At 51.9% G+C, this 22,078-nt stretch overlaps 1 protein-coding gene across 6 annotated transcripts; it reads left to right on the plus strand.

Annotated features, from left to right (window-relative positions):
* The first annotated feature begins 9 nt into the window (after positions 1-9).
* Lrfn1 (leucine rich repeat and fibronectin type III domain containing 1) lies at positions 10-21,388 on the plus strand. 6 transcript variants are annotated; one of them, XM_034489433.2, is made up of 6 exons: positions 10-3,925; positions 7,780-7,812; positions 8,660-8,777; positions 11,113-11,167; positions 11,801-13,240; positions 19,724-21,388. In XM_034489433.2, exons 5-6 carry the CDS (start codon positions 11,835-11,837, stop codon positions 20,616-20,618), a joined length of 2,301 nt encoding a protein of 766 aa, XP_034345324.1. In that variant the 5' UTR covers positions 10-3,925; positions 7,780-7,812; positions 8,660-8,777; positions 11,113-11,167; positions 11,801-11,834; the 3' UTR covers positions 20,619-21,388. The 6 variants fall into 6 exon arrangements, with proteins under 6 accessions (XP_034345324.1, XP_076786793.1, XP_034345317.1 ...); XM_076930689.1 differs by lacking the exon at positions 10-3,925 and adding an exon at positions 5,234-5,337; XM_076930678.1 differs by lacking the exon at positions 8,660-8,777.
* Positions 21,389-22,078: the final 690 nt, after the last annotated feature.

Consider the following 22,078-nt stretch of genomic DNA (forward strand, 5'->3'; position numbering starts at 1 on the left):
TCCCAGGAGAACAGACACCTGTTTCTCAGAAACCAAGGGAGGAGACTATAGGGTTTCCTGGGATGGAAGGTGGTCTGGGTCCCCTTAGGTAATTTGAAGAAATGTTTGAATCTGTGAAGGGTCACTCCTAAGGGGATAAAGACCCTTGGGGGAGAACGCGGGGCACCCTTTTTTCCACCTTTTTCCTGTTCTGGGACTAGAAGGCGTCTTTGGCGCCAAATGCTACTTTTCTCAACCGAGCCCTCAGGTAGGAAGAATGTAAAGGCCAAAAAATGTCAAAGGATCAAAATGTAATTGCTTCAGGCACTCAGGAGGATGCTGAGGGATGGATAGTTTGAGGGTTTGCTAAGCTTGAAGGCCCAAGATTGTGGGAGGAGGAGAGAATTCAGAACTCTCAGTGAGCCCCAGCAGGCTTGAAGAGTCAGGGAGACGACATTCCCTATACGCTCGCCTTTTTCTTTTCTTTTCTTTCTTTTTTTCCCTGGCACATCAGGGCATTGAATTTTCTCAGACCTCTGTCTCTCTTTGAAGGACATGTATTGAGCACCCAAGGTATACAGGGCTCTGAGATGGGCGTCATCACAGAGATGAATCATACTTTCTCTGCTTCTCCCAGTGTCTCCCATGGTTCCTCAATTCTCACACCCAAGGCCCCAGGAACTCCCTCTCTCCACCTCTTTCCAGGTTCCCCGTTGAGAGGTGGCCGTTACCATGGTAACAATGACACAGTGACCTTGTGCCTGGGCTGTCCCTCCCCCAACCCTGGCGCTTTTAGATGAGCCTAAAAGGGAATTCTAACCCTGCCTCTCCCTCTCAGCCTTCAGATTCTTTACCCCTTCATCCCCCCTCAATCCGTGTTCTCTTGTCGTCAGTCTAGACAAACCCTTTGTCGAGAATTTCTGCATAGAATATCTTTATACTGGGCTATGGAGAAATGCCCTTGGTCTTCCATGTTCTGGGACATTTGGATCAAGCTTGTCTCCTCTCCGCTAGGGGCTCCAACCCACCCACGTTACTTCTGACCGCAGCCTCAGTCCCCAACGGCTGGAGTTGGGGAAGAGGTCTGGGGATAAGAGGAAGCATTTAATGAAGAGGTCAAGCAACCCCCGGCCGGTCAAGATCAGAGAGGCAATGGAACTTGTCTAAGTTCACACAGTCACAGCCTCAGATGCGGAACAGCTAACTCCCCCACTGAGTGCTTCCTATGAGCCAAGTATTTGTAGGCACCATACAGGCATTGGCTTATTTCTTTAATTAATGAAGACATAGCCATGATTAACCTCAATTTGAAGACAAAGAAACAGGCACAGAAGCGGAAGCCATAAACTTTCCCATGCCCAAGGACCACACGATGCTTTTTTAGGCAAGAGCCTCAGCAGCCATTTCTTTCCCGATCCCTCCTCACTATCCTTCAGAGTTGAACTGGCTTTTAGGGTGAACTGTAAATAATCCAATCAGAGAGGACCATGTAAGTGTCTTGCCCAGTCAAGAGCAAATTTGGAATGCAAAGACTAACCAAAGAGGCGGGGCGGTCCGATGAGTTTGTTCAGTCTTCTAAGAAGAACCAGCACCCTGCTGTTTAATCTGTTTTTTAAAATATTGATGGGTTTTATTAAATTGTATTCGTGAGTGAGTGTGTGAGTGCATGTTGTGTTGTGTGTGTGTGTGTGTACTCTTTGGGCAGGAAGGCAAAAATGCAGGGTGTGGCTTAGGTAGTAGTGGGTGGGGCTTGGGCTTGTGGGTGTAACCTAGGATTCATGATGGTGGTAGTAGTGGTGCGGTGATGGTACACGCCTGTAGTCAGCACCTGGAAGTGACAGGCAGGCGGATCTCTGTGAATTGGAGGCCAGACTGGTCTATAGAGTGAGTTCCAGGATAGCCAAAGCTACTGAGAAACCCTATCTGGCAAAAATCAAAAAAGAAAAGAAGAATAAGAATCATGAGTCTCAGGCTGGCATGATGGCGCATGCCTTTACAGAGAGGCAGAGGCAGGCAAATATCTCCGAGTTCAGGGCCAGGTTCGTTTACACAGCAAATTTGGGGCCAGCCTACCATATAGAGCTAGACTTATGCTTTAGGGCAGGGCTTAAGAGGCAGCAGGTGGGACCAGAATTGGGGGTAGGGCCTAGGTGAGGAATTATAGGCCAGGTCATGAGTCTGTGTTGGAAGATCTGTTGCAGGAATTAGGGTTCCGGTTAGGCAACTGCACTGTGTACTTTCAATGGCCCCTGCCTGCATCATAGAATCTTCTCTTATTTCTCCATTATGTGTCCCTACTACCTTTCCCTCTTCCCACGCCTCCAGTTCAGGGATGACTTCACCTCTCTTTTGTATGCTATGTATGCTTCCTCTTTGTTCATATGCTATGCTGCCATTACCTGTGTGACCCTGGCCAAGTGACTAGACCTCTCTGCCTCAGTGGTTCTCATCTGTACAATAGGGATACCCAGGGGAGCACTTTCTTACTTGAATGCCCTAAAACCATCGCTACATGTATCTTGTTTATTTGCTGCTGTTATTCTCCTACCGCATCATGTGTGGTATGTGTGCACACATGGGAGTGTATGTGTGTATGCATGCATCCATGTGTGCGTGTGCGTGTGCGTGTGCGTGTGCGTGTGTGTGTGTGTGTGTGTAGGGCAGAGGTCAACTTCAGAGGTCAACTTCAGCTGTTGTGTCTCAGGAGTGGTTCACCTTATTTTTATTTATTTATTTATTTATTAATTATTTATTTTTATTTTATGTGCTTTGGTGGTTTACCTGCACACATGTCTGGGCAAAGGTGTCAGGTGAGTCACCATGTGGGTGCTGGGAATTGAACCAAGGTCCTCTGGAAAAGCAGCCAGTGCTCTTAACCACTGAACCATCTCTCCAACCCCTTACCCCCTTTGAGTCAGGGTGTCTCTGTGTAGCCCTGGCTCTCCTGGAACTCCCTCCATAGACCAAGCTGTCCTTAAACTCAGAGATCTGCTTGCCTCTGCCTACTGAGTGCTGGGATTAAAGGCATGAGCCACCATGACTTGGCTTTTCTTTCTTTTTAAAATTATTTTCTCTGTGTGGGTGTTTTACATGCCTGTATGACTGTGCACCACTTGCATATCTAGTGCGTGTGGAGGTCAGAAGAGGGTACTGGATCCCCTAGGACTGGAATCACAGATAATACATAGGTGCTGGGAATTGAACCTGGGTACTCTGCAGTAGCAATCAGCACTCTTAGCAGATGAGCCATTTCTCCAGCCCTGGTCTACCTGGTTTATGAGATAGACTCTCTCACTGGGGCCTATGGCTGGCAGATTAGGCTACATGGGGTGGCCAGAAAGCTCCAAGGATCCACTTGTCTCAGCCTCCACAGAGCCTGGGTTACTGGGGCGCACCACCATCCCCCTGTGCTATGCCGCAAACTCTTCACAGGCTGAGAGATCTCCTCAGTCCTTTTCTCCTTCTGTCTCCTCAACCCTGTCCTCCCTTGCTCTAACTAAAAGGTGAGGTAGAGAGAGCAGGGGTCAGGTGGAGTCTGGAGGTGGGAGGACAGGAGCATCCCCTGGTGCTCATCTCGGTTTGAATTGGACCACTGTCACCTGCATCGGTGAGCTGTTCTGGAGGTATGGCTTAGGAAGGACTTACAGTCTGGGTGAAGATCTCCATGGGGGGCGGGGGAGGGCCCTAAATGGGAAGTGTTTGAGACACTACAGATCTGGGGACTACAATAACACAGATATTGAGCATTCCCCGCCCCCATTGTTTTTTGGTTCTTGCCACTGTGAGGTTTTTTTGGGCAGGTGTGGACACCAGAGCCAAGTGCCCAGCGCCATGCCTTGGAAAACTGAGGAAATCAAGGACTTTCTGCTCACAGCCCTGCAGAAGGACACCAAGTCTGTCACGATAAGAACAAGGACAATGTGAAGTCCGAGGTTCGCTGCAGCAGGTACCTTTACACCCTGTCACACAGGCAGGGAGGAGGCAGGGAAGCTGAAACAGTCCCTATCCCCAGGTTTGGTAGTGAAGGAGCTGAACTGAACTAGATCTCAGTATTTGACTATTAAAAACCCTGAAAACACACACACACACACACACACACACACACACACACACACACACACCATGAGGGGAGGCCTGGCTGAGTTTGGAGGTCCTGTGTATATGTCAGAAAGAGATGGAACATGGCCTAGGACACCAAGTGGACTCTGAGAAAAGGGCGGGAGGTCAGCAGCTCTGGGGTAGGAGTTGGACACTGAGGGTCCAGATAAGGAGTAAGTAAGGTATTCAGGGATCCACAGGAGTCAGAGTGAGGAAGAGGTTTGGGGGGGGGGTGAAGGCAGCAGAACTGATTGCTGGGAGTGGGGGTGAGAAAGAACCTACAGCAAATGGGGGGGGGCATAAACCAAGGGGTGCTCTGAAAGGAACAGAGTGAAAGTTCCAAGGTTCCCAAGAGTGTTAGAGGAAGACCTGAGGTATAGTTGGGGAAATGAGGAGAGTTTAAGGGTTTCCCATAGGCAGAAGAGATGTTTGGAGTCCCTCAGACATTAGCCATGGCATACAGTTCCTTCTGTTGGGCAGGGAACCGTTTCGAGTCCTGGATAGAGGAAAGGCATTGCTGGAGTTAGATCAGTTTTTACTCTGGATGGCTATGAAACATGGCGTGGCTCCCCAGGGCTCCCCGGTGAATCAAGCTATGGTAGGCTCTTTATGGACACTGACATATTGTCTGAGTCCTCCCTGGATTCCGGGTGTGGTCTGTGGGCCATCTGAGCCTCGGGTATGATTTAGGGTGGTTGGGAGGTAGGTTGGTGTCTGGATCCCCTGGGATGCTGTGATATGATCTGGGGGGTGCCTCTGGAATTAGAGGTGTATGGTCTAGGGTTCTTGACAGGGTGTACCTCCATTCCTGTCTGAGGTCACGAAAGAGTAGAACAGTTCCTGGTTCCAGGTGGCTCTCCAACATGGTCTGGGGCTTCGAAGACCCACACTCTGAGGATGTGATGGAGAGCGCATAGATGTGTGTATGGGTGCAAGTAGCCGCTGGGGCGTGGTCTGGGGGACAGGGGTGGGGCCGGGGCGGGGGCTGGACCTGGGCGCTCTGCAGTGGAGCGGGGGTCTGCGGCGACCTGGGAGTGCGTGTGGCCGCCCCACCTCCGGCCCGCACCCCCTCCCCCCCTTGCGGCGGCGACGCGGAGGGCGGAGCGCGGCGGCGCGCGGGAGGGCGGGCGGGAGGCGGGAGGCGGGCGGGAGGCGGCCCCGCGGCACCGCGCCCCCTCCCCCGGCCCTCCCCCCACCATGGCGCGGAGCGAGGCGGCGGCGGCGGTGGGGCCGGGCCCCGGGCCCCCTCCCCCGGGCTGGGTGAGCGCGGCCCGCGGCGGCCCCGGGGGCTCTTTGGAAGCGGCGGGCGGGGGCGCGGGGACGAGCGTGCCCGTGTGTCCGCGGCGCTGCGGCGGGGCCCGGCGTGCGCCGGCCCGCGGCCCTGTGTGTGCCGGGCGCCCCGCCGGTGTGGCCATCCGGGCGTGTGCGGGGCCGCGGTCGGCCGTGCGTGTGCATGTGTACATGTGTGCGTGTGTGCGCGCGTGTGTCCCACACACTCCGGGGCGCCGGATCTGGGGGGCTGTGGCGCGCCCGTCCGAGGGGCTGTGTGCAGGTGTGTGCGGGGGCTGCGCGCCCAGGTGTGCGGGTCCCTTAGCGGGCCTGTGCGCGCGTGCGGCTGGCTGCGTTGGGGGTCTGTGTCCGGCTGGGTTGGATGTCCATCCGAGGGGCTGCGGAGCCGGGTGTGTTCGCTCGGGTGTGTGTGTATGTGTGTGTCTCTGTGTATGTCCGTGTGTCCGTCCGTGTGTGTGTGTGTGGTGCGGATTGGATGTCTCCAAGGGTGTGTGTGTCTGTGTGTCTGTGTGTCTATGTCAGGTATCCTGCTGGGGTGGGGGCTGAGGCTCAGCGGATAGTGGGGCCAGGCCTCCGAATGGATGGCGGGGGAGGGGACTTAGCTGATCCCTTGGTCCATGTCAACTGGAGGGGGGGTCCTCAGTGATCCTTGGGGGAGACGGCCATGTCTTTCTCCTCTTCTCCGTGGCTGGTTGGGGGTGGGGGGGATGGGAGGCCGGGAGGTGGACAGATGGAGGAATGAGAGGCCGAGGGATGGACAGATGGGCCCTGGGGTGGGGGCTGAGGGTTGGAGAATGGAGGGTGGGGTTGAAGACCTGGCCCTTCCCACCCCACCCCACCCTAACTCCCCCACCTGCTGGGTATCTGCAGATAGCGCCCCAGTTGCCTATATCTTAATGGTAAGGCCGGGGAACTCTGGGGGTTGCTGGTGGCAGAATCTTGTTGGAATCTGGCTTTGGGACTCAATCCCTTCCTGATGGAGCCCCACCTGCTGAACTATGACCTTTGACCCTGGCTTGTGCCCGATTCTTTTTGGGGGAAGGGTGTAACAGGGACTGGAAGGGGTGTTAGAATGTATTTGGCCTGGGAAGTAGGTGGGTCAGGAGTGCCAGGGCCATGAGGGATGGGTGTCAGTGTCTGTGAGTGTGAGGCTAGCTGGTCTGTTGACTGTGCTCTGTGCTTTGGTATTTTGTGCGCATTTACAAGTGTATTGGTTCCTCATGGGACTATGCCCTGAGTGCATCTGTGATGCGTGAGCCTCTTGGAGTGCTTATACAGTGTCTGTGTGCTTGTTCATGATTCTCTGCTTTGTCAGTGTGTGTTTGTGCTAGAGGTTCTGTGTACATGTGTAAGGTGTGTACCAGCTGTGCATGCATGTGTCTGTTGGTGCTTTATCTGCTCTTATGACTACACAGTGGGAATATATGAAGTTGCACGAATGTGTTTAGGTGTGTAAGAGTGTGCACCTATGTATCTTTCATTGTGCAGGTGAGTCTTATGTATGTGAGCCACTGTGTGTTGACAAGTGTGCAAGGACTATATAGATGTAGGTGTCTGGTTGTCTATTAAGGGGCACATGGGTTTTTCTGTATGTGTACATCTGTGAGTGTGCAACAGATAGCCTGTGTGTGTATGTGTGGTGTATGCAGATATGCCAGCCTTGAGGATGTGTGTCTGTCTTGGGAGTCCTTTCATACTTTAGTCTCTGGGGACCAGGTTCTGTATGTTTAGGCCTATATCTGCAAGCTACATGTGTACCTGTGCCTTGGGCACAAGATTGACCCTACTTCTGAGTCTAGTGAGTGTGATTTGTAGCACGCCAAGGCATAGTGTGTGGTCCTGAAACACACATGTGACTATCCTGGGCTCAGTGTCCTGAAGGGTAGGGAGCACCCACACTGGGCTGGTGCTTGCTGGTAGAGCTTGGGTTCCGACTCACAGAGATTGGGATGGATCCACCAATGTAAATGTGGATGGAGAAGAGCTGGTAGGAGCCCTAGTGCTTCTGGGCTTGGGATGCCACTCATGTCTTTAAAGTTGGGGAGCCCAGATGAAAACTCTTGACTTCTAAAGGAAAAGATGTCTGGTCCATATCTCTGAGTCTCAAAAAGAGAAGGCTGGGGATGTAGGATTCTACAGCTGCTAAGAAGAGTGGGTAAATTCCATAATCAGGAACCAGTGCAGGAGGGGTCAGGGGTCAGAGGGCAAAGCTCACATGCTGGACCCTGAGGCCCAGTCTCTTAAGGTTTAGCCATGACTTTTGGGTCCCTCCGAGAGTATGATGGCCCTGTAGCAGGAGGCCTAAGAAAACACTCATTATAGGGATTCCCTTGGCTTAGATGATCTCCAAGGTAGGTTTCAGTGACAAGAAAGGAGTTATAAGATGCTAACTGCGGCTTTGTTCTTTTGCAGGTACTGGCCCAGGCCCTGATTCCTTGAAGAGAGGTGAGTACAGTACCTTGGGTTGGGGAGGAGATGTTGCGGGGACAGTACCGGTTGTGATCCAGCCTGGGCTACCTAAGTGGACCCAAGTGCAGAATACCACAGTGTCTAGGGAGGCAGGTGCCCTCTCTGTGAAGAGTAGAAAGAAGCCTATGAGAATTGGAGTTGGGCAAGCGTTCATCTCATGCTGGTCAGGAAGCTCAGAGGGATCTAGATGTCTAGATGTGACATCTCTCAAGATAGGTAAGGTGATCAGGAAAGTGGACTCCCTTTGTATCAGTAAGGCTCTGTGGAGGTTTCTAAGTGTGGAATAACCCCTGACAGCTGGTAGTGTAGTCCAGTCATCTCAGCACTCAGTAGGCTAAGGCAAGAGAATGGTGAGTTTGATGCCATCCTAGGCTATTCAGTAAGACCCAGCTTCAGAAAGAAAGGAGGAGGAAAAGAAGAAGGAGAAGAAGGAATCAGTGGGGGATACAGCTCATTTGTAGCGCGCTTGCCTAGAATCCATCAGTGAGGGACTGGGGGCGTGGCTTAGCCATGGAGAATCTGCTTAGCATACACAAGGCCCTGCGTCCCATTCCCAGAATCACACACACACACACACACACACACACACACACACACAATGTTAGAGTCATCTACAAAGTATTCTCAGTGAGCCCTCTTCAAAGTGCGGTGAGGTAGGCAGGTGCCATCATTGTCATGAATGAGCACAGGAGGTACTGAGGGAGATGCTGTTTCACCAAAGCCACACACAACTGGGCCTTGGAGTGTGAGCCTGGCTGAGGGACGGGTTCTGACCTGTGTTGCTATGATGCCTTTGGGTAAGCTCAGGATGTTTTCTTTGCAGCTGTGCGAGGAGAAACTCTTAGAACAGGGTTTTGGGCCCTAGAGACCCCAAGCAAGCAGATGTCCTGCCTGGGCTCCTAATGATGGAGGCTTAACTTCGAGACCGGGGTTCCTAGTCGGTATGGAACAGTAGCCTAGAGGGAGAGGAAGGTGGAACCTGGTGGGGGTACTCAGAGATGTGCTGCCCTGGTCCTGCCTCAGTTTCTCTCCTCAGCCCCATTCCTGTCTCTTTCTTCCTTTCTTTCCTTTGTGCATCCCTCTCCTCCCTCTTTCTATCACCCTGGCTCAGCCTCTTTTCTGTTTCCTTCTTCTTCTTTTTTTGTTTTTGTTTTGTTTGTTGTTGTTGTTGTTGTTTTTCGAGACAGCGTTTCTCTGTGTAGCCCAGGCTGTCCTGGCTCACTCTGTAGACCAGGCTGGCCTTCTGTTTCAAATATTTTTGTTTCTTTGTCCCACTGGTACCTGTCTTTTCATCGTCTCCTTGGTTTCTTGAGACAGGGTTTCCATATGTAGCCTAGGCTAGCCTGCATCTCTCAACCTCTTGAGTGCTGGGATTATAGGTATCTATAAGGTGTCACCACACCTGGCTGCCCCCTTTTTGAAGTGTTGGGGGGGGGGAATCCTCAAGCATGTTAGAAAAGCATATCACCACTGAGCCACGCCCCCAGCCCCTCATTGGAGGATTCCAGGCAGGGGCTCTACCACTGAGCCACGCCCCAGTTCCTCTTTGGGGAGTCCCAGGCACATGTTCTGCTGAGCCATACCTGGAACCTATGTCATCTTCTTGGGAAACCCTTTCACTTTTTGTCTTACTTTTAGTGGCTCTGTCTGTCAGTCCATTCCTCCCCACTTGCTTCCTTCTGACTTTCTCAACCTTTCTCTGACTGTCTTAGTCCCATTCTTCTTCCCCTGGGTAAAAAGATCAAGGTCACATATGGCCATCGTTCCACACAGATTCCTCAGAGGTTGGTCAGCAAGGGCTGGGGCACGGGACAGGGTGGGATGAAAATAGCTTTGAGGACGCCCCCTTCCCATCCTTTCCGCTTTACCCCCACCCCCACCCCGCCCACCCTGTGTTATGATGGGAACTGACATGTCGTGGGTTGCAGCTGCTGGAGGGGGAATCCCTGCTGGAAGGTTTTGCCTGGAGCAGAGGCATAGTGTGTGTGCACACACGCATGTGCCTGTAGGCATGTACGGGCCTCCTGTTTACCAGTTGGTATCAGTCAGCCCTACTTGGGAGCTCAGATGAACCTGGAAAGAAACCATACTCAGAGGAAGACCTCCCCAAACTGAGATGGGAAATTCTGATTTTTTTTTCTCAACCCTTCCCACCTTTTTGTCTTTTTCTCCATTAATTTAGGTAGAAGACCTTAACAGTCAGTGAGTGCTCCCTGCGAGCTAGGCCCTGTACTCAGTGGTTTTCATCAAAAACTCAGTGAACATGGTATTGTTTTAATATATAACGTAAAGACATTTTGACCTTTCTCTGTGTGACACCACACACCTGTAATTCCAGTACTTGGGAGGCAGAAGCAGGAGGATCAAGAGTTCAAGGCCGGCCTCAACTGTATAGCAATAGCAAGTTCTAGACTAGCACAGACAACCGACTGTCATGTCTTAAAGAACAAGATGGACCAGGAAGTGATGGCGCACGCCTTTAGTCCCAGCACTCAAGTGCCAGAGGCAGGTGGATCTCTGTGAGCTCCAGGACAGCCTGGTTTACAGGGCGAGTTCCAGGACAGCTAGGACTTCACAGAGAAACCCTGTCTCAAAAACAAAAACAAACAGATAAAATAATAAAAAGAACAGGATGAGTGTATTGCACTCTTAATCCCATTACTTGAGAGTCAGAGGCAGGTGGACTCATGGCCAGCTTGGGCTACAGAGTGAGACCTTACTGCCTGAGGAGGCTTGTGAGTTCACGACTAGCCTGGACTATATAATACTACTGTGCCTCAAACAAACAGGTGAAAAATAACAAAAATTTTAAAAAGGAAGAAAAATAAACTCTGGTGTAGGTGTGGGGATCATTGCTATGGTCTCCTGGAGTTAGTAAATGAGAGAGCCAGAATTTTTATTTGAATGTGTTTAATTTTAATGCACTTGCAGGGCAGCAAGATGGCTTAGCAGGTGAAGGAGCTTGCTGTACAAGTGTAGCAACCTAAGTTTGATTCCTGGAAGCCACATGAAGGTGGAAGGAAAGAATCAGTTCCACAAAGTTGTCCTCTGACCCAGCCACACATGTACAATATTCAAAATAATAATAATATTTAAAATGGAAACATTTTCTTTTACCATAACACACAGACCCAGTTCTGTCATTGGTATTATTAGGCACCCAGTGATGTTACAACTAATAATTATTAATATGTATTAAACCCGTCTTATGTGCCTGCTCATGAGAATACATAAGCCTCACCAAAGTAAGACCTTTTCTTTCTCTCTATTTTACAGATGAAGAAACCGAGATTCAGAGAGGTTCAGACACTTGCCCGAGGTCACACAGCTAGTAAGTGTCATAGCTGAAATTTGAACTAGGAGTTGTATGTTTGACATCTTTGGTCCTAAATTTCAGCCAACAGTGATTTCAGAGTATCTGTGGGCTGGGAGGTCCGGGAAGTTGGGGAGCTCCAAGAGGCATGATAGACAGGAGGGCAGAAAACTTCAGAGTAATGCAGTGGTGATTTGCCACTTACTATGGAAATGCAACCACATCTAGTTGCTTTGGCCCAGATCTGTAGTCCTTGCCCTGGGAAGGCAGACACAGGAAGATTATGAGTTCAAAGCCAACCTGGGATATACAGTGAAACTTTGTCTCAGAAAAAGGAAAGCTAAGGTGGTGGCACATGCCTTTAATCCTAACACTGGGGAGGCAGAGGCAGGCTGAGCTATGTGAGTTTGAGGTTAGCCTGGTCTACAAACAAGTTTCAGGCCAGGCCAAGCTATATAATAAGACACTGTATCCAACAGAACAAAACAAAACACCATAGATGACCATGCCATGTATGCTAGCTGCTTTGAGATCTGTTGTCCAGAGCCCATTTGTTGGGGGGAATAAAGAATCCAGTTTGACTTTCAGCAGCACATCCCAGGGTTGCAGGAGTGGTGACCAATCCTGGTTGACTATCTTCCTCCCCTCCAGGTCTCTCCCACACCTCCTGCCTCCCCCCTGCACCATGGCTCCAGGCCCCTTCTCCTCCGGGCTCCTCTCGCCACCACCTGCTGCTCTCCCTTTCCTACTGCTGCTCTGGGCAGGAGCATCTCGGGGCCAACCCTGCCCGGGTCGCTGCATCTGTCAGAACGTGGCCCCTACACTGACCATGCTGTGTGCCAAGACCGGCCTGCTCTTCGTGCCACCCGCCATCGACAGGCGTGTGGTCGAGCTGCGGCTCACTGACAACTTCATTGCGGCTGTGCGTCGTCGAGACTTCGCCAATATGACCAGCTTGGTCCACCTCACCCTGTCTCGCAACACCATTGGCCAGGTAGCAGCCGGCGCCTTTGCTGACCTCCGTGCTCTCCGGGCCCTACACCTTGACAGCAACCGCCTAGCAGAGGTTCGAGGGGACCAGCTCCGGGGCTTGGGTAACCTCCGCCACTTGATCCTCGGCAACAATCAGATCCGCAAGGTGGAGTCGGCAGCCTTTGACGCCTTCCTGTCCACCGTGGAGGACCTGGATCTGTCCTACAACAACCTGGAGGCACTGCCATGGGAGGCGGTGGGTCAGATGGTGAACTTGAACACCCTCACACTGGACCACAATCTCATTGATCACATTGCGGAGGGCACCTTCGTGCAGCTGCACAAACTTGTACGGTTGGACATGACCTCCAACCGTCTACATAAACTGCCCCCAGATGGACTGTTCTTGAGGTCCCAGGGCGGTGGGCCCAAGCCACCCACTCCACTGACAGTCAGCTTCGGTGGCAACCCGCTGCACTGTAACTGTGAACTGCTCTGGCTTCGGCGCCTGACCAGGGAGGATGACTTGGAGACGTGTGCCACGCCCGAGCATCTCACTGACCGCTATTTCTGGTCCATTCCTGAGGAGGAATTTCTATGTGAGCCTCCACTCATCACACGGCAGGCAGGGGGCCGGGCCCTGGTGGTAGAGGGCCAGGCTGTCAGTCTGCGCTGCCGGGCAGTGGGTGACCCTGAGCCCGTGGTGCATTGGGTGGCACCTGATGGACGGCTGCTGGGGAACTCCAGCCGGACTCGGGTCCGTGGTGATGGAACGCTGGATGTGACCATCACCACCCTAAGGGACAGCGGTACCTTCACTTGCATAGCCTCCAATGCTGCAGGGGAAGCCACTGCACCCGTGGAGGTATGTGTGGTACCTCTGCCACTGATGGCGCCCCCACCTGCTGCCCCGCCGCCTCTCACTGAACCTGGTTCTTCTGACATCGCCACACCAGGTAGACCCGGTGCCAACGACTCAGCCACTGAGCGCAGGCTTGTGGCTGCTGAACTCACGTCCAGCTCTGTGCTCATCCGCTGGCCGGCGCAGAGGCCAGTGCCTGGCATCCGCATGTACCAAGTGCAATACAACAGCTCTGCGGATGACTCCCTAGTCTACAGGTGAGTGTGGTGCAGCAGCTCCAGGACCTCCTCCCTAGCCTGAACATCCTGTCCTTTCTGCCCACCTGCTCATTCTTCCCCTGTCCTTGCTTAGTTTGGGCTCTGGATAGGCCTGCAGTTGCTTTTTCCAACCCCCTGCTCTGCAGTCTTTGTGCTTCATGCACTTAGGGGATGTTTGTGTAATACTTAACATGAGCCAGGACAAGGGCTGGGCAGTGGAGTTAGAACAAGGAGCAGGGACTGATGCCTCAGGTTTGTTATCCTAGCCGTGGGGAAGCTGAGGCAGGAGGACAGCAAGGACAAAGCTTGTCTGGACAACTTGGAAACACTCTGTCTCAAAATTTAAAAAGTAGGGAAAAAAAGACGGCTGGAGATGTAGCTCAGTTATAGTGAGATAGAGCTCTTGTCTAGAATTCTCCAGTGAGAAGCTGGGGTGTCGCTCAAAGTAAAGCCCCTCAGGAAGGGGCTACGGTGTGTCTCAGTGGTAGAGCCCCTGCCTAGAATCCCCCAGTGAGGGGCTGGGGGCGTGGCTCAGTGGTAGAGCCCCTGCCTAGAATCCCCCAGTGAGGGTCTGGGAGTGTGGCTCAGTGGTAGAGCCGCTGCCTAGAATCTCCCAGTGAGGGGCTGGGGGTGTGGCTCAGTGGTAGAGCACCTGCCTAGAATCCTCCAGTGAGGGCCTGGGGGTGTGGCTCAGTGGTAGAGCCCCTGCCTAGAATCCCCCAGTGAGGGTCTGGGAGTGTGGCTCAGTGGTAGAGGCCCTGCCTAGAATCACCCAGTAAGGGGCTGGGGGCGTGGCTCAGTGGTAGAGCCTCTGCCTAGAATCCCCCAGTGAGGGGCTGGGGGCGTGGCTCAGTGTTAGAGCCCCTGCCTAGAATCCCCCAGTGAGGGGCTGGGGGCGTGGCTCAGTGGTAGAGCCCCTGCCTAGAATCCCCAGTGAGGGGCTGGGGGTCGTGGCTCAGTGGTAGAGCCTCTGCCTAGAATCCCCCAGTGAGGGGCTGGGGGCGTGGCTCAGTGGTAGAGCCCTAGGGCTGGGGCGTGGTTCTGCAGAACACTAACTAGCTAAGCTGGGGAAGGCACTGAGTCCATCCCAGTGCTGCCAAACAAATATCTCAGAGTTCCATGGCCAAAATCACTTGCTCTCCAGAGGCTTTTTATCATGAATCCTACCAATTAAACATTGTGTCACATAAAACACACATGTTTATAGTTATATTTCTATTTATGTCAATACTACTATTCTAGTCCCCTACATTATAGAAACAGAAAGCGAAAACTATGAGAAAAATAGAAACATTGTGTTCAACTTTAGTTTCTATCGCTTTGATAAACACCATGACCAAGCCAGGCGGGAGGTAGTACACACCTTTAATCCCGTTACTCTGGAGGGAGAGGCAGATGGATCTCTGAGTTTGAGTCTGGCCTGGTCTACAGAGTGAGTTCCAGGACACCAGGGGCTACACAGAAAAGTCTTGTCCAACAACAACAATTACAAAAGACAAAAAATAACAAAAGCAAGTTAGGAGGGAAAGGGTTTGTTTTTTAATCTTATAGCTCAAAGGTCACAAGTTCATCAATGTGAGAAGAGCAGGAACTCAGGGCAGGAACTGAAGGCCGTGGAGGAGTGCTGCTTACTGGCTTGCTCCTCATGGCTTACTCAGCCTTCTTTCTTATATAACGACCCAGGACCACCTTATAGAACATTCCCAGTGGGGGGAATACCCACAGTGGCCTGGACCCTCCCATCCTATGTCAATCGTTAGTCAAAAAAAAAAAAAAAAAAAAATGCCCCCACCCTCACTCACCCTCAGGGCAGTCTGATGGAAACATTGTTTCAGTTGAGACTGCCAGATGAGCCTAGTTTGTGTCAAATTGATAGGATGCTAATCAGTGCCTATGAATTATTTCCAGGCCCATCTGGATTAGAAGCCACTGCCTTGGGGTGATCGGGCTGTAGTGTAGACACATGTCAGTTGCTTTTCCTCTCCATCTCCAGAGTTTGTTGTCTTCCTCTTCCCTGTCTGTCTCTACTTTCTCTTCCTCCTTCCCCCACTAGGCATTTCCCCTCTGTGCTATTATACTGGGCCCTGAGTTGGGTGTGGCTGTGAGTCATAAAGAAGAAAAGATAGAAATGCACAGAAATAAGAGTATATTTATTATTATTATTATTATTATTATTATTATTATTATTATTATTATTATTATTGACAGGGTCTCTCTTTGTAGTTCTAGCTGTCCTGGAGCTCACTATGTAGACCAGGATGGCCTTGAACTTAAGAGTTCCGCTTGCTTCTGCCTGAGTGATGGGAAAAATGACCTGTGCCATCACCGCCTGGCCCTGAAAGGAAAGTTTATTAAGAAATAATTACCTAACCACCTTCCATCCTTACTTGGGAAGCAGAAGGTATTCAATATATGTGCTTCCTGAATACAGAAAAACAGCTCTGAGTTAGACATTGGTGCCACATGCTTGTGGTCCAAGAGAGTTGGGAGGCTGAGGCAGGAGGATCTTCATTTCAAGGTCAGTCTGGGTTATGTAGCACCTTTGAAGTCAGCCTGAGCTACACAGTGAGATCTTGCCTCAAAAAATAAAGTAAAGTAAAATGTAATATAAAATAAAATCAAATGGCTGCCTTCATTGTGACCATTGGCACCTTTGCCCTGAGGAGACCAGGAGACGCAGTCCCTAATCTGAGGGAATACACAGCCTGATGGGTGGGGGCCCATGGGAATCAGTACCTGAGCCCTGTGGTCTCTCCATCTTGGTAGTTTGTCAGTATGGCTCCCAGTCACAGACCCTGGCACAGCAGGGATGACACACAGTGGGCACTTAATAAATGGCTGTTGGCTAAACAGACACATCTTGTTCTTGCCTTCCTCCTGCACTGTAGAGTCTGCCAAGTGCCTGGCCCCGTGCTTCATTTTCTTTGGGTTATTAGAGGGTTGGGAGCCATTTCCCTGTCAGTGGTGGCCCCAACAACGTCAGTGCACTTAGCCCTTCAAGATAAGCCTGTCTCTTGGCCTCCATCTGTGTCCTTATTGGCCAGTCTGCTTGCCAGAGGCCTCTCTTTTCTCTTGGCTCTTCTTTTGTTTTTGAGACAGGCTCTTGCCCTTGTAGCCTAGGCTAGCCTTCAACTCACTATGTAGTCCAGGCTGGCATGGAACTCTTTATCTTCTGAGATTACAGGGACTATATCGCTACACCAAGTACACATTTCTTCATTTTGCTTCTGATCGTCAGAACTGAGGACATTGTTGAGAAGCCCTCCTTAGATAGACAGACTGACGTGTTACAGTCAGTCAGCAGACCAAGACCCCAGACAGAAACCTTCACAAACTGTGTCCAAAGACGCAGGTGTTTGTTATAAAGCTGCTACCATCACTCCATTTATTTCATTTAAAAAATTTTAATTATTTTTTTGGGTGGTGGTGGCACAGGCCTTTAATCCTAGTACTCAGGAGGCAGAGGCAGGCAGATCTCTGAGTGTGAGGCCAGCCTGGTCTACAGAGGAAGTACCAGAGTAGCCAGGGCTACACAGAGAAACCCCATCTCAAACAAACAAACAAACAAACAAACAAGCAAAAGAAAGAAAGAAAGAAAGAAAGAAAGAAAGAAGAAAAATTACTTTTTTATGTGCATCATTTAACATCCTTAAAATTACATTTGTGTGTGTGTGTGTGTGTGTGTACACCATAACATGCATGCGGCAATTGAGGGACATCTTGTGAGAATCAGTTCTCTTCTTCCACCATGTCTTAGGGGGCAGACTCTTGTTAGCTTGGTGACATGCTTCCTTGTCCACTGAGCTATCTTGCCAGCCTTTATTTTATTTTTATTCATTCACTTTTATGGTACTGTTGATTGAACTGAGAGCCTCACACATGCTAGGCAATTCTTCTGTAATAAACCCAGCCCTTCACTGGGGAATTCTAGGCAGAGACTCAACTACTGAGTCACGCCCCCAGCCCCTCACTGGGGGAACGCCACCAGCCCCTCAGGATTCTAGGCAGGGGCTTTACCACTGAGCCACACCCTCAGTTCTCTTTCTTTTCAGCCACAGAACTTGATGCTCTGTGGGAGAGATAATTTGCTCTCAGACAGAGAGAGGCAGAGCTATCTTTCATATGCTTGAATGCACACTTATTGAATACCTAGTGTTTGCCAGGCAGGGATGGTGGGGAGATGGATGGTGCATTTCTGTCAATCATTTGGATTGTGTAGTTTTTCATCTCCCTTCACTGTTCCTCTCTGATCCATAACCATCATGTGACAGGGTGGGGGAAAGCTCCAGAACCAGTATTTAAGCAGATCTTGGTAGTCCTTTCTCCCCAGCTGGGCAGGTACTCTTCTTTCCTGAGGGCCCCAGTTCTATCCTGTGTCCTCCGTTGCAGATGCTTGTACATAGGATGGCACTGCAGGAGTTAACTTCCTCTCTGCAGCCATGGGCTGAGGTGACATCCAACAAGAAGCCTGCTCAGCTGCTTGCTCTGGTCTGGCAGCCAATGAGAGACTCGTGGGCTCAGGCTTTCTTAAGGAGCCAGTGACTGTCCTTGAAAGTAGGGGAGCCCCTAGCAACTGGTTATTTGGGGGAGAAGAACCAAGGAAATCCAAGCCTCTAGGAGAAGAAAAAAGTTACAACCAAGAAAGGGGTCAGGGCAGCTCAAGGTTGGTTGTTTTTTGAAAAAGGAAGAACATAATGTGAGGTCTTTTGGGGTGGGTGGGACCTATGCTTGAAGTCCTGGGGTAGAGGGTGGTGCCTCATGGCAGGGACCTTCTTGATGAGGGTCTCAGGACCAGCAGGCAGTCCCACTGGCAGGCCTGTGGAGCTCTGACAGGTAAGCATGCTTGGAGATGGGGCATGGCTTTTTAGAGGGAGTGGAACTTGATCTGCATGGGGCGGTGCTTGTCTCTGGTGAACCACTAAGAGCCTTGGCAGGAGAAGAGAGCTTTCGAGGTTGGGTGCAGCGCATGCCAGTCAGGGTGCACTCCACACTCTGGATTCTCTGAGGCTGGAAGTAGCCCAAACAGACTGTGCCAAGATATGCTCATCAAAAGAGACCAAAGTCTGGGAGGGACTGTCCCTAGGGTGGATCTTAGAGAGATGTAGAGGGTACAGCTGGTGAGATGGCTCAGTGGCTTACGGCACTTTCTACCAAGCCTGATGACCCGAGTTCAATCCCTGGGTCACATATGGTGAAAGGAGAGAACTGACTCCTGCAGGTTACCCACTGACCTCCACCTTACACACACACATATACATATTAAGACATCTAATTTAGATGTGGTCAGGCCAGTTAACGATGGTATTGTTGTAGACTAAATGTAATCTAAAAAGAGACAGACAAGGGCATATATATAGCCTTGGGGTGGGAGCCCACAGAACAGCTGAAAACACTGGATGGGACATTAGCTCATAGTGGCATCCTTAACTTTAGACAATCTGGACTTTAGATACGTTAACTCATTCATTCCCTGTGCTATCTCAAGGATATAGGAATTCTCGGTGTCCCTGTTAGAGAGAAAAGGTGCACAGAGTAGTTAAGAAACATGTGTATGGTCGCAGAGCTAGCCAAGGGTAGAGAGGCCATGGCTCCCGGGTGTTTAACTGAAGGACTTTGCTAGCTATGGACTTCATTTGAGAAGAGGCTACAGCAAAGAATGAAACCCATGCTTGGCTACAATTTAGTCAGTTGTAGATGGCGATTTGGGGAGTGTGGGACAGGGAATTGGTTCCTAGAATTCAATAATGAGTGGTCATGGAACAGCCGGGTGCCTCTGGAGGAGCTGTCCCAAGGTACCTCGAAGGGATATGGCTGCAAAGCCAGAGTGCAGTCAGAAGGGCAATGAGTGGGAATATGTAGCTTAGGTGCTTGGGAAACTGAGCCAGGAGCTAGAGATTTACCCAAAGGTGGGGCATGTCCTGCCACATGCTCTCTCCCCCAAAGGCAAGAGTGTGTATCAAAGAGGAATTAGGGTTGGAAATGTCGCTCAGCTGGTGGAGTACTTGCAGGAAGCCCTGGATTTGTTCCCTACCACCACAAGACCAAACCAAACAAACCAACATGTCTGTAAGCCTGAAATTCCAGCATTCGGGAGGTAGAGGCTGGATGAAGACTCGGGCTACATGTCCACCATTGTTGACTTCATTGTCCATCTGAATGGAAGAAGGACATACAGATTAGAGGGAGTGGCCATAGCATTGATCTCCTTAAATGGTAGTTATGTATAGATGAAGGAGCTTGAGTGATAATTGTCCAAGGTAGAGCAGAGATAATTCCAGTAGCAGATGTTAAAGGCTGGTGGTTCTGGAGGCGGGGCATATAGATGAGGGGGTGTGGTCTGGAGCAGTGTTGAAAGGCTGGCAATATATTGATATAGGAGAGACTTAGACACCAGTAGCATAGTTTCCCCTAGTTAGGGCGTAAAGTGAGGGGATGTGGTTAGGAGTGGTGTTAACTGCGTCTTGACCACACCCCTTTCCACAGGATGATCCCTTCTACCAGCCAGACTTTCCTGGTGAACGATCTGGCGGCTGGCCGCGCCTATGATTTGTGTGTGTTGGCAGTCTACGACGACGGGGCCACCGCTCTGCCGGCTACCAGAGTGGTGGGCTGTGTGCAATTCACCACCGCGGGAGATCCTGCACCATGCCGCCCACTGAGGGCCCACTTCTTGGGCGGCACCATGATCATCGCCATCGGGGGCGTCATTGTAGCCTCGGTCCTGGTTTTCATCGTTCTGCTCATGATTCGCTACAAGGTGTACGGCGATGGGGACAGCCGCCGCATCAAGGGGACGTCCAGATCGCCCCCTCGGGTCAGCCATGTGTGCTCTCAGACCAATGGCGCTGGTGCGCAGCAGGCCTCCGCCCCACCAGCTCCAGACCGCTACGAGGCGCTGCGGGAGGTCGCCGTCCCTGCAGCCATCGAGGCAAAGGCCATGGAGGCCGAGGCGACTTCCACTGAGCTAGAGGTGGTGCTTGGACGCTCTCTGGGTGGCTCCGCCACCTCGCTATGCTTGTTGCCCTCTGAGGAAACTTCTGGGGAGGAATCTAGGGCCTTGACCGGCCCTCGAAGGAGCCGTTCAGGGGCCTTGGGGCCTCCAACTTCAGCGCCCCCAACTCTAGCTCTGGTTCCTGGGGGAGCCTCGGCCCGGCCCAGGCCACAACAACGCTATTCCTTCGACGGGGACTACGGGGCGCTGTTCCAGAGTCACAGTTACCCGCGCCGCGCCCGGCGGACAAAGCGCCACCGGTCCACGCCACACCTGGACGGGGCCGGAGGGGGCGCGGCCGGGGAGGACGGAGACCTGGGGCTGGGCTCCGCCCGGGCACGCCTGGCCTTCACCAGCACCGAATGGATGCTGGAGAGTACCGTGTGAGCGGCGGGCTCACGGGCACCGGGACGCCTGTGGGCCGCACCTAGTTGCCCAGCCCGGCCGGATGCGGGGGAGGCTGGAGAGAAGGGATGCGCAGGGGGCGTGGCTGGCCGTAGTCGAGGCCACGCCCACTCGCCTCCGGATTGGAGGCAGACCGCCGGTCTCTCCGACTCCACCCCTCTGCCCCGTCCCCTGCGCGCTCGCGGACCTCGCCGGAGCCGGTGCCTTACACAGCGAAGCGCGGGGAGGGGCGGGGCCCCCCCACACTGCAGCACTGAGACACGAGTCCCCTACCCTACCCGGGACCCTGGGGCAGGGGCGAGGGGCCCATTCCTTGTATCTGGCTGGACTAGATCTCTTCTGCCCCGCGGCGGCCTCCAAAGCCTCCAGTCCCCTCACCCAGCCCCATCCCTGGTCCCACCAGTCTGGTTTGGAGGGAGGGGCTTCTCCTTTTTTCTCCCTACGTCCTTGTCTTTCCCGCCCTCTGTCGTCTGTTTTTAAGTCCTTCCCTAATTGTCTCCCTTTTTTTTCTGTCCCATGGTTGTCTCTTCTCCCTCTGCCCTTCCTTGTTTGTTTTATTTTTTTGTCCAGTGTCCGTGTCTCTCCCGATTCCCTGTCCTCACCATCTTCCGGGCAGGTCCCACTGAAGGACCAGACTCTTCTCTCTACCTTCCTTAACCTCACAATGAATCCCCACACAAACAAAAACCAAATCCCCCTCTCGGAGCCGGGACCCTCCGCCGCAGCAGAATTAAACTTTTTTCTGTGTCTGAGGCAGCTCTGCTGACCAGTGTGTGTGTGTGTGTGTGTGTGCGCGCGCGCGCGCGCGTGTTTGGGGGTGGGGTGGGGAACTCTTGAATCAGACGGAAGAGAACATGGCAGTGGGTATGGGGAGACTCGGAGGTAGGGAGAAACAAAAAATGATAGTGACAGGTGGCCAGTATGTGAGCAACCGTTAAACCATCCAATCCTCACAATTATCCTAGGGCATCTATACTGTTAGCTCATTTTAGAGATGAGAACGCCGAAGCTAGGAGGAATAGATAACATGTCCTGGCATAACCAGAGGGTGGAAAATTGAAATTAATTTATTTAATATTGATTGCAGCTGGGCATAGTGGCCCTTGCCTTTAAGCCAAAATTCAGGAGGCAGAATGGGTGGGGTGGGGGATCTCTGTGATCTTGAGGCCAGCCTGGTCTACAGAATGAGTTCCAGACAAGCTAGGGCTACATAGTAAGTGTATCTCAAAACAACATAAAAACGCAATTCTACATGGAATATTTACTGATTTAGTATGTGGGTGTGGTGTATGCCTGCATGTGCTGGTGCACTCATCCATGTGTGAATGCCGAGGTCAAAGGTAACGTCGGGTGTCTTTCTCTGTCATCTACCTCATTTTTTCGAGACAGAGACTCATTGTAGCTCGTCAGTTAGGTTAGACGGTCTAGCCAGTGAACTCCAG

This window comes from Arvicanthis niloticus, chromosome 1, assembly GCF_011762505.2.
Source record: "Arvicanthis niloticus isolate mArvNil1 chromosome 1, mArvNil1.pat.X, whole genome shotgun sequence".
Classification (NCBI taxonomy): Eukaryota; Metazoa; Chordata; class Mammalia; order Rodentia; family Muridae; genus Arvicanthis; species Arvicanthis niloticus.